Raw genomic sequence first — 12,128 nt, 5'->3', positions numbered from 1 at the left:
TTATGAAACTATTTATAAAAAAAAATATTTTTTCCCCCGTAGATATTACAAATAAGTCGATATTACAAATGTAAAGAGGGTAACCATGAAACCATTTAGAGGTTTACAAGCTATTTAGACAATAAGATTCCCCAAAACCAAACAGCAATCTAAAACCTTTCAAATGTTCTCCGGGATGTACAGTGCATTCGGAATGTATTCAGACCCCTTCACTATTTCCACGTTTTGTTACATTACAGCCTTATTCTAAAATGGATGAAATTGTTTTTTCCCCCTCATCAATCTACACACAATACCCCATAATGACAAAACAAAAACAGTTTTGAATTTTCATCCATGAATTTTCCCGAATGCATAGCTTTATTTGAAACTTCTACCCACAGCCTACTCTTCCTGGGTGTTTGTTCTCTATCTCATGGTTAGAATCTCTTATGCCTCAGATTACATAGTGTGATGGGACTCTCGTCCTCAAGCCAGAACCCTGGGTAGAGGGGTTCAGTGAATGTGCATTTCTGGGTTCTGTAGAGAAACTTCATCCTATCTGAGACTTCATAAAATGCTATGGTGCCCTCCTTGAATTTCAGGTAAACCCCTATTTTGTGCTGGCTGGGGGTTGCACTGAGTAGAATACTTTTATTGTTGTGGGACACAGAATAGCCTTTTGAACAGTCGAGGCTCCAGGATTGGTCACTGCCCCCAAAAGCGGATGTCTTAGAGCGTGATTTTCTGTTTATGCCCCAGTAGGCCAGGGCAATCTCAGCCTTGTTCCCCACCATCTCCACCTCCCAGTAGCAGCGCTCAGCCTCAAGCCCCTCCCTGCACATCACCTGGTGACGGTTTGTAAACCTCTCAGGGTGAGGTCGGACTGGGACCTTCTGCTTTTTAGGGTCCCACCTCACCATTCTGTCCTCCATTGAGATGGAGAGGTCCTTGTGGGCAGTGTTGGGGTCCAGAGTGAGATCACAGGCATCTGAAGGATCAGAGGATCGTAAAATTATGTTCATGATCATGTTCAAACAGCATTCTCATGAGGTTGGTTCAGACCCATTTAAAACAAAAATCTCTTTATTATTATGTTTCTTTACAGTTGGTGTTGTACAGGCTGAGGGGATTTTAGATGTGTTGCATGTCTGTGTGTGTGACTAAAGGACTTAGGACTCACACTGTAGAAACTCAGGTCTGGTCGTAGGCTCTAGGGTCTGTGCAGCGCTGATAACTGTCGGTCAGGAGAAAGGCAGAACAGACGTAATATGTAATTGATCATACTCAGTTGTGGTTAAGGTTGTAGTTACTTACTAACTCTCATTACTTAAGGTCAAGTAAACTGTGACTGATTTTCTAAAACACTCAGGATAACAGTCACCTGGAAGCTGCTCAGGTCTGACTGGAGATTGGGAACCTCCATTACCAGCCACTGTTGAGACAGATCATAAAATCCTTTACAATAGTCTTGTATATCTGTCTCTGTCTGTCTGTCTGTCTGTCTGTCTGTCTGTCTGTCTGTCTGTCTGTCTGTCTGTCTGTCTGTCTGTCTGTCTGTCTGTCTGTCTGTCTGTCTGTCTGTCTGTCTGTCTGTCTGTCTGTCTGTCTGTCTGTCTGTCTGTCTGTCTGTCTGTCTGTCTGTCTGTCTGTCTGTCTGTCTGTATATTGCTCTCTTCAACTGACCAGTTTGAGACACTGTATTGATTTCTTCCTCACAGAATGCCTCCAGTCGATCCCCAAACTCTGAGACAACATTTCTTATAGCCTCAAAGGGGAGGTGTGGGTCCGTCGAGACGCTGGAAAAAAATTTGGACTCTGAGAGGGTAGGAAGAGAGGGCCAACTCTTTGGTAATAAGAGAGAGGGAGATAGAGAGACATGAAACTGAAAGAGTTATTGTTATTAATCGTGACAATTCACCATATCATCATGCACACAGTTGCAAACCTTCAGAACCAGACCCTACATCTATCTACTACCCACTGGGCACAAACTGGTTGAATCAACGTAATTTCAATGTAATTTGTCAACTTATTGTGACATGGAATGTATGTGGAAAATACTTTAGATTTGATATGTTTTTAAGCAATTTTCAACATAGACAAACCTTGTATAAGATATGTTGAATTTGTACCTTGAAACAAAGTCAGATCTTCAACTTTATATCCACATTCAGAAAAAAACTATTGGCTGGGCAGCACATCCTAATGGTAAGTATTCAGACCCCTTCCCTTTTTCCACATTTTGTTACGTTACAGCCTTATTTTAAAATGGATTGTTTTAAACATCCTCATCTACACACACTATACCATAATGACAAAGGAAAAACAGGTTTTTAGGAAATTTTGCAAATTGATAATTTTTTTTACAGAAATACCTTATTTACATAGGTATTCAGACCCTTTGCTATGAGACTCGAGTTTGGAACCACCAAGACTCTTCCTAGAGCTGGCCGATTGGCAAAACTGAGCAATCGGGGGAGAAGGGCCTTGGACAGGGAGGTGACCAAGAACCTGATGGTCACTCTGACAGAGCTCCAGAGTTCCTCTGTGGAGATGGGAGAACCTTCCAGTAGGACAACCATCTCTGCAGCACTCCACCAATCAGGCCTTTATGGTAGCGTGGCCAGACGGAAGCCACTCCTCAGTAAAAGGCACATGACAACCCGCTTGGAGTTTAACCAAAGGCACCTGAAGGACTCTCAGACCATGAGAAACGTAGTCTGATGGTCTGATGAAACCAAGATTGAACTCTTTGGCCTGATTACCAAGCGTGCCAAGCATCACATCTGGAGGAAACCTGGCACCATCCCTATGGTGAAGCATGGCGGTGGCAGCATCATGCTGTGGGGATGTTTTTAAGCGGCAGGGACTGGGAGAATAGTCAGAATTGACGGAAAGATGAACAGAGCAAAGTACAGAGATATGCTTGATGAAAACCTGCTCCAGAGCACTCAGGACCTCAGACTGGAATGATGGTTCACCTTCCAACAGGACAACGACCCTCAGCACACAGCCAAGACAACACAGGAGTGGTATTGGGACAAGTCTCTGAATGTCCTTGAGTGGCCCAGCCAGAGCCCAGACTTGAACCCGACCGAACATCTCTGGCGAGACCTGAAAATAGCTGTGTAGCGACGCTCCCCATCCAACCTGACAGAGCTTGAGAGGATCTACAGAGAAGGATGGGATCAACTCCCCAAATACAGGTGTGTCAAGCTTGTAGCGTCATAACCAAGAAGACTCAAGGCTGTAATTGCTGCCCAAGGTGCTTCAACAAAGTACTGAGTAAAGTGTCTGAATACTTATGAAAATGTTATATTTCAGTTTTATTACTTTAAAAACCTGTTTTTGCATTGTCATTATGGATTATTGTCTGTAGATTGATGAGGGAAAAAAACAATTTAATCCATTTTAAAATAAGGTTTTAACGTAACAAAATGTGGAAACAGTCAAGGGGTCTGAATACTTTCTGAATGTGTTGCCCTTACAGCTATTAATTTGGTCTCCCATCCAGGGTTTTTAACAAGCCCAGCCCTGCTTAGCTGTGTCACTGACTACTACCAATGTGCTATCATAAGTATGATTATTGAGATATCTGTTTATAACTAAATATATTCACTGTTGCCAGTGAAGTCATTCCAAAGGGTAGGTTCAACAGAGCAAATGAAAAGTAACCATACTTTATCAATCATATATCCTCAATGATGCTATTTAGGCCCCCGGAGGTTGGTAGCAGCTTAATTGGGGAGGACAGGCTCGTGTTAATGGCTGGAGCGGAATCAGTGGAGTGGTATCAAACACATGGTTTCTATGTGTTTGATGACATTCCATTAGCGCCGTTCAAGCCCTTATTATGAGCCGTCCTCCACTCAGCAGCATCCACTGATTTAGGCCTATAAAGCATCAACAACTATTGTTTCAATTCAACCCAGGGTTCAACTAAAAATAGACAATACATATAGGCCTAGGGTTTCAAGCTGTGGTTGATTTCAAATGTAATCTTCAAGTTAATCATTGATATGTCGGCACACGCACTCGGCACACGCATACTCAGGCTGACTGGCTCTCGTTCAGGCAAATGAGAAATAAGTGCACTCAGGCTACTAAGGCCAAAGTTAGTTACTTTAAGGAGTTAAGGAGCAGTTCTCTCTCTGTGGGTCTAACCCCAAGAAGTTCTGGAAAACGTTTAAAGACCTGGAGAATAAACCCTCCTCCTCACTGCTGCCCATGTCCCTTAATGTTGATTTTTTTTTTTTTTTTTTTTTACATTTTACAGTCGCTCTTATCCAGAGCGACGTACAAATTGGAAAGTTCATACATACTCATCCTGGTCCCCCCGTGGGAATTGAACCCTGGTCCCCCCGTGGGAATTGAACCCACAACCCTGGCGTTGCAAGCGCCATGCTCTACCAACTGAGCCACACGGGACCACATGATGATGATGTGGTTGTTACTGACAAGGAGCACATGGCTGAGCTCTTCAATCACCACTTCATTAAGTAAGGATTCCTATTTGACTCAGCCATGCCTCCTTGCCCGTCCAACATTTCCTCATCTCCCACCCCTTCTAATGCGACTAGCACTGATGCTCCTCCCTCTTTTTCCCCTGCCCCGCTACAAAGTTACTCCCTGCAGGCAGTCACTGAGTCTGAGGTGCTAAAGGAGCTCCTTAAACTTGACCCCCAAAAACATCTGTCAGATGGTTTAGATCCTTTCTTCTTTAAGGTTGCAGCCCGATCATTGCCAATCCTATCTCTGACCTTTTTAACCTGTCTCTCCTCTCTGGGGAGGTTCCCATTGCTTGGAAGGCAGGCACGGTGTGTCTTTTATTTAAAGGGGAAGATCAAGCTGATCCTAACTGTTATAGGCCAATTTCTATTTTGCCTTGTTTATCAAAAGTGTTGGAAAAACTTGTCAATAATCAACTGACTGGCTTTCTTGATGTATATAGTATTCTCTCTGGTATGCAATCTGGTTTCTGCTCAGGTTAAGGATGTGTCACTGCAAACTTAAAGGTCCTAAATTATGTCATCATTGCCCTTGATTCTAAGCAATGTTGTGCTGCTATTTTTATTGACTTGGCCAAAGCTTTGGATATGGTAGACCATTCTATTCTTGTGGGCCGGCTAATGAGTATTGGTGTCTCTGAGGGGTCTTTAGCCTGGTTTGCTAACTACCTCTCTCAAAGATTACAGTGTATAAAGTCAGAACATCTGCTGTCTCAGCCACTGCCTGTCACCAAGGGAGTACCCCAAGGCTTGATCCTAGGCCCCACGCTCTTCTCAATTTACATCAAGAACATAGATCAGGCAGTAGGAAGCTCTCTCATCCATTTATATGCAGACAATACGGTCAAAAAACTAAACTGGCCTCTCCCCAGATTTTGTGTTAAACGCTCTACAACAAAGCTTTCTTAGTGTCCAACAAGCTTTCTCTGCCCTTAACCTTGTTCTGAACACCTCCAAAACAAAGGTCATGTGGTTTGGTAAGAAGATTGCCCCTCTCCCAACCGGTGTGATTACTACCGCTGAGGGTTTAGAGCTTGAGGTAGTCACCTCATATAAGTACTTGGGAGTATGGATAGACGGTACACTGTCCTTCACTCAGCACATATCAAAGCTGCAGGCTAAGGTTAAACCCAGACTTGGTTTCCTCTATCGTAATCACTCTTCTTTCACCCCAGCTGCCAAACTAACTCTGATTCAGATGACCATTCTACCCATGCTAGATTACAGAGATGTAATTTATAGATTGGAAGATAAGGGTGCTTTTGAGCGGCTAGATTTTCTTTCCCATTCGGCCATCAGATTTGCCACTAATGCTCCTAATAGGACACATCACTGCACTCTACACTCGGTAAACTGGTCGTCTCTGTATACCTGTTGCAAGACCCTCTGGTTGATGCTAATTTATAAAACCCTCTTAGGCCTCACTCCCCCCTATCTGAGATACCTGCTGCAGCCCTCTTCCTCCACATTCAACACCCGTTCTGCAGTCACATTCTGTTAAAGGTCCCCAAAGCACACACATCCCTGCATCGCTCCTCTTTTCAGTTCGCTGCACGTAGCGACTTGAACGAGCTGTAATAAACACTCAAACTGGACAGTTTTATCTCAATCTCTTCATTCTAAGACTCAATCATGGACACTCTTACTGACAGTTGTGGCTGCTTTGTGTGATGTATTATTGTCTCTACCTTCTTACCCTTTGTGCTGTTGTCTGTGCCCAATAATGTTTGTACCATGTTATATGCTGCTACCATGTTGTGCTGCTGCCATGTTGTGTTGCTACCATGTTGTTGTCATGTGTTGATGCCATGCTATGTTGTTGTCTTAGGTCTCTCTTTATGTAGTGTTATGGTGTCTCTCTTGTCATTATGTGTGTTTTGTCCTATTTTCCTAGCTTCCTAGCGTCCTAGCTTCCGTCCCCACAGGAGGCCTTTTGCCTTTTGGTAGGAAGTCATTGTAAATAAGAATTTGTTCTTTACTGATTTACCTAGTTAAATAAAGGTTAAATAAAATAAATAAAAATATAAATGATTCATTTGTAGACAAACTTGAATTAAAGTCGGACTAAGTCAGTGGCACAAAAGATACATCTCCTTCAAATGTTGATATCAGGTTGCTTTGACAACCAAACTCAATTCAATATCACTTTTGCAATACAGTAAATAGCCTATTAACTTGTTGACAAGTTAACAAATGATATGTTGGAGTCTCCAACTAAACCAAAAATAAAATGTAAAGAATAGGATCAACTTGCCCAAGCATACCCCATTTCTCCTTCACCCAAATCCAGATAGCTGATGTTCTGAAAGAGCTGCAAAATCTGGACCCCTACAAATCAGCCGGGCTAGACAATCTGGACCCTCTCTTTCTAAAATTATCCGCCAAAATTGTTGCAACCCCTATTACTAGCCTGTTCAACCTCTCTTTCGTATCGTCTGAGATCCCCAAAGATTGGAAAGCTGCCGCGGTCATCTTCAAAGGAGGAGACATTCTAGACCCAAACTGCTACAGACCTATATCTATCCTACCCTGTCTTTCTAAGATCTTCGAAAGCCAAGTTAACAAACAGATCACCGACCATTTCGAATCCCACCGTACCTTCTCCGCTATGCAATCTGGTTTCCGAGCTGGTCATGGGTTCACCTCAGCCACGCTCAAGGTCCTAAACGATATCATAACCGCCATCGATAAGAGACAATACTGTGCAGCTGTATTCATCGACCTAGCCAAGGCTTTCGACTCTGTCAATCACCACACTCTTATCGGCAGACTCAACAGCCTTGGATTCTCAATTGACTGCCTTGCCTGGTTAACCAACTACTTCTCAGATAGAGTTCAGTGTGTCAAATCGGAGGGCCTGTTGTCCGGACCTCTTGCAGTCTCTATGGGGCTGACTCTTTTCTCTGTATACATCAATGATGTCACTCTTGCTGCTGGTGATTCTCTGATCCACCTCTTCGCAGACGACACCATTCTGTATATTTCTGGCCCTTCGTTGGACACTGTGTTAACTAACCTCCAGACAAGCTTCAATGCCATACAACTCTCCTTCCGTGGCCTCCAACTGCTCTTAAATGCAAGTAAAAGTAAATGCATGCTCTTCAACCGATCGCTGCCCACACCTGCCCGCCCGTCCAGCATCACTACTTTGGACAGTTCTGACTTAGAATATGTGGACAACTACAAATACCTAGGTGTCTGGTTAGACTGTAAACTCTCCTTCCAGACTCACATTAAGCATCTCCAATCCAAAATTAAATCTAGAATCGGCTTCCTATTTCACAACAAAGCATCCATCACTCATGCTGCCAAACATACCTTCGTAAAACTGACTATCCTACCGATCCTTGACTTCGGCGATGTCATTTACAAAATAGCCTCCAATACTCTACTCAGCAAATTGGATGCAGTCTATCACAGTACCATCCGTTTTGTCACCAAAGCCCCATATACTACCCACCACAGCGACCTGTATGCTCTCGTTGGCTAACCCTCGCTTCATATTCGTTGCCAAACCCACTGGCTCCAGGTCATCTATAAGTCTTTGCTAGGTAAAGCTCCGCCTTATCTCAGCTCACTGGTCACCATAGCAGCACCCACCCGTAGCACGCGCTCCAGCAGGTATATTTCACTGGTCACCCTCAAAGCCAATTCGTCCTTTGGCCGCCTTTCCTTCCAGTTCTCTGCTGCCAATGACTGGAACGAACTGCAGAAATCACTGAAGCTGGAGACTCATATCTCCCTCACTAACCTTAAACACCAGCTGTCAGAGCAGCTCACAGATCACTTCACCTGTACATAGCCCATCCGTAAATAGCCCATCCAACTACCTCATCCCCATACTGTTATTTATTTGATTTATTTTGCAACTTTGCACCCCAGTATCTCTACTTGCACATTCACCTTCTGCACATCTATCACTCCAGTGTTTAAGTGCTATATTGTAATAATTTTGCCACTATGGCCTATTTATTGCCTTACCTCCCTTATCCTACCTCATTTGCACACACTGTATATAGACTTTTTAAATTGTATTATTGACTGTATGTTTGTTTATTCCATCTGTTGTTTGTGACGCACTGCTTTGCTTTATCTTGTCCAGGTCGTAGTTGTAAATGAGAACTTGTTCTCAACTAGCCTACCTGGTGAAATAAAGGTGAAATAAAATAAAATCTAAAAAAATTAAGCCAGTGGCTCAGATGAAACTGTCCAAGCATTAGATATCCTTTAAATGTTGATATTTGGTTGTTGTCAACCAAACACAATTCAATATGACTTTATTATTTAATACAGTAAATAGTCTAATGTTAAGGCTATCTTACAAACTAATGCAACAGTATTTATTTAACCTTAAAATGAGTAACACATCCATGGCCACATTTTGAGGTTAGGGTACTGTAACTATCAATATCTTCTTATGTAATCATAGAAAGCAGGCATGTTCAAGATGGCATGGAAAGGTTGCAGGTCTGTGGAGATCACTATAATAATCACAATTGCTAGAATAATATGTGCAGAATCTCGAACACCATTGGTCACTTGAACTATGTACTTTTAATGCAATTTCAACTGCAATCCAGGTAATTTGGTTGTGTTATTTGATTAAGCAGAGTGATGACACATTAAGTTGTTGTATAAATACAAAATATCTGACATTGTATCCCATTTGAATTTTGTTGTGCTTTAAATGGTTGAAAGCGCAGTGATAACACATTTAGATGGCAACTAAACCATAAATCAGAAATAGTTTTTCCATTGGAATTTGGTTGTGCTTTTAGATGGTTGAAAGCATAGTGATAACACATTGGTAATTAAATAAACTTCTCTCTGTCTTTTTGAGTGGGTGAATAAAGGTTGAAATCTCATTGATCAATGTCTCAACCAAATATTACCCAAATGTCCATGTTGAAATGATGTGGTGATGTCAATTCAATGTCAATTCCACGTTGGTTTAATGTAATTTCATTGAAATTAAGTGGAAACATTGATTCAACCAGTGTGTCCAGTGGGTACAGCCTGTGATGCAACTAACCATACCTGGAGGAAGTGGATATCATCATCTGTCTGTGACAGCTCCTCCAGCTCAGTGTCTTTCTTCTTCAGGTCAGCAATGTCTGTCTCCAGGTTGCACAGGGAGCTCTCAGCCTGAGCCACTACAGCTGTCTCCTGGGCCCTGATCAGCTCTCTGACTGTGGTGGAGTAGTGCCTCTGGAGGGAGTCAATCAGCCCAGCGAGGACGCCCTCACAGTGCTCTTCAGCAGCCCTACTACCTTCCTGTTACGCATACAGTTAGGGGCGGACAAAGCAATTTATCTTCGTTTTTTTTCAGACCCTTTGACTTTTTCATTTTTAAAGATATAGGCCGTATAAAGTTGTTTTTAACACATTTGTGTTAAAAAATCTGTCAGTGGGGGCCCCCTGGGCAGCTGGGGCAATATACACCCATAAGGTAGGAAGGAGACATAGACATTGCCATTAGTTGGTTTAGTCCTGAGAGCATTGTAAATAACTATTTTCACTTCCTTCTCTGACCTACTGTATACACACCTTAATCATCTGTATGCTCTCTATCAGGTCCTTCTGCTCCTTTTCTCTCTTTTTGATCCTCTCCTTGGATTCCTTCTTAAGGTCCTGGAGCTGTTTCTGTGGAGGGAAAATATATCTACAGATGAAATATTTTAAAGGTTAAACCAATAATGATCTCATAAATCCTGGAATGCACAAGGGAATTAAGTGATATTTACTTACTTATTTGAATTGAATAAATAACTGATCAAATGTGCATTATACACATAACCCTTGGGATACTTGAAGCAACAGATTTAAGTTTATAGGTCAGTACCTGTTTCCTGCTCCATCCCTCATTAACGAACAAAGTGGAGTGTGCTTTGTGCTCAACCAGGGCGCACAGAAGGCAGATGCATTGATCATCATCACAGCAGTAAACCTCCAGCAGTCTGTCATGTGTGGGACATACTCTGCTCTTCGGTGCCTCTGAGACTGTAGTGGTTTGGGGACTCTTCATGGGTCTGGCCTTTTCCTGAGTCTGACTGGAGGATGGCCCTGCCTGATGGCAGGCTGCAGCAGGTCTGTGCTTACCTACGGAACCCACATTCTTTCTACACCTGGACTTCTCCATGGCTTCCACCATTTCAGCCAGAGCAATGTTCTTGATCAGGTTAGGCCTCGGGTGAAAGGTATATTGGCATTCAGGGCAGCTGCAGAAACGATCATGCTTTTCTTCATTGTCCCAGAAGTCCTGGATGCAGAGACTGCAGAAAGTGTGTCCACATGGAATAGCAGCTGGAGTCCTGAGCACCTCCTGGCAGAGTGGACAGCTGAGGTGGGCCATCCTGACCGATACACCAGACACTGCCATATCTGAGAACAAACTGATACCGACTGACTGGAACAAGTTTCATTTCCGCCAGAAAGACAAGAGTTTCGATTCTGTAAAGTGAGGTGGCACTGCTTGTCGTTTCTTGGTATGTTCATGAGAGCTGAGGGGAAGTGGTTGAATCAGAGAGATGCGGGGGGAAACAACATGTATAAAATATTTCTGACATTGAGAGCTCTTTCCCAACAATGCAGTGATAATAATAATAATATAGTTAATAGAATAAAAACAATATTTAAATAAACACTGCTGGTGGTCTTAAGACGCTCCTCCAACATCAGTCAAATGGTGGTGAGGTCTGATCTTCCACCGGTGCCATGACATTGTGCCAGACGGTAATTACAGAGGTGGCTGATTACAAAGGTGGCTGATTACAGAGGTGGCTGATTACAGAGGTGGCTGATGTACCCAGTGTAACTTTACCAACAAATGTCCAATCAACCTATTATGGGCAAGGTCATTAAGATTAAGGGCATCATTACGTATTCCACAAAAAAATGATATATCTGATCAAGTGTATTTGTGGTCTATGCTAGGCTATGTTGGACCAACGAAACGAGCTCTGAAAACAAAGATAGCATAACACAGGTGAAATATCAAGACTACTGACCAGATAAACCCTGTGGCTGCGCATTTCATAGAGGCTCGTCACAACATTAGCTCTTTGAGATACATTGGCATCGAACATGTTAAAACTCATAGGAAGGGGAAGATACTGATCATCTATTATTGAGAAGAGAATTGTATTGGATTCACCGTTCGTGCACCATGTCTCCAAAGGGTCTGATCCAGGAGTTTGATATCAGACCATTTCTTACATGAATGTCACTTTAATGGTCTTGCCTTCCAGGTCTCCTACTTGGTCATTTTGTACATATATATCAGATTCTGTAACTACTACATGTTCCCATCTAATTGATATCAAATGATTAGAGATACACAGGTTGTTTTTTTAACAGGCCACTGGAATTATATTTACGGTCACCACGTATCCTGGGCATAATGTTCATATGGGTGGTTATTCAAACAGTTTCCAACATAATATTTTTACTGTTGCCTAGGTTTTAACTTGAACCCATTTGTATGTATATAATCCTTTATGACCATATGTACCTCTGATTAATTATGATAGATTGTGCACAAGGTGAATTGAATTGTTTCCACACCCACCATGTGTAATGTGGGTAATGGTCATGTCAGGTGAAATGTGTATATTTTGGCCTTCTTGTTCTTTACTTGAG

General features: G+C 42.5%; 1 protein-coding gene across 1 annotated transcript; it reads right to left on the bottom strand.

The window, feature by feature from the left end:
• Positions 1 to 419: 419 nt before the first annotated feature.
• Positions 420 to 10,869, bottom strand: LOC120064732 (tripartite motif-containing protein 16-like protein). Its single transcript, XM_039015351.1, has 7 exons — positions 10,333 to 10,869; positions 10,038 to 10,133; positions 9,528 to 9,764; positions 1,666 to 1,825; positions 1,364 to 1,414; positions 1,163 to 1,216; positions 420 to 970 (listed from the first exon to the last, which is right to left on the bottom strand). The coding sequence occupies exons 1-7, from the start codon at positions 10,867 to 10,869 to the stop codon at positions 420 to 422; spliced, it is 1,686 nt and encodes a 561-aa protein (XP_038871279.1).
• Positions 10,870 to 12,128: the final 1,259 nt, after the last annotated feature.

This window comes from Salvelinus namaycush, chromosome 20 (assembly GCF_016432855.1).
Source record: "Salvelinus namaycush isolate Seneca chromosome 20, SaNama_1.0, whole genome shotgun sequence".
NCBI classification, from domain to species: Eukaryota; Metazoa; Chordata; class Actinopteri; order Salmoniformes; family Salmonidae; genus Salvelinus; species Salvelinus namaycush.
This window is presented reverse-complemented; position numbering and strand designations above follow the sequence as displayed.

Excerpts from the sequence above, each read along its gene's own strand:
- LOC120064732 (XM_039015351.1), bottom strand. The coding sequence starts at position 10,869 with ATGGCAGTGTCTGGTGTATCGGTCAGGATGGCCCACCTCAGCTGTCCA. Across the intron at positions 10,134-10,332 it reads AGGGATGGAGCAGGAAACAG|AAACAGCTCCAGGACCTTAA; the intron begins GTACTGACCTAT and ends TTCCCTCCACAG. Across the intron at positions 1,415-1,665 it reads CAATACAGTGTCTCAAACTG|TGGCTGGTAATGGAGGTTCC; the intron begins GTCAGTTGAAGA and ends CTGTCTCAACAG.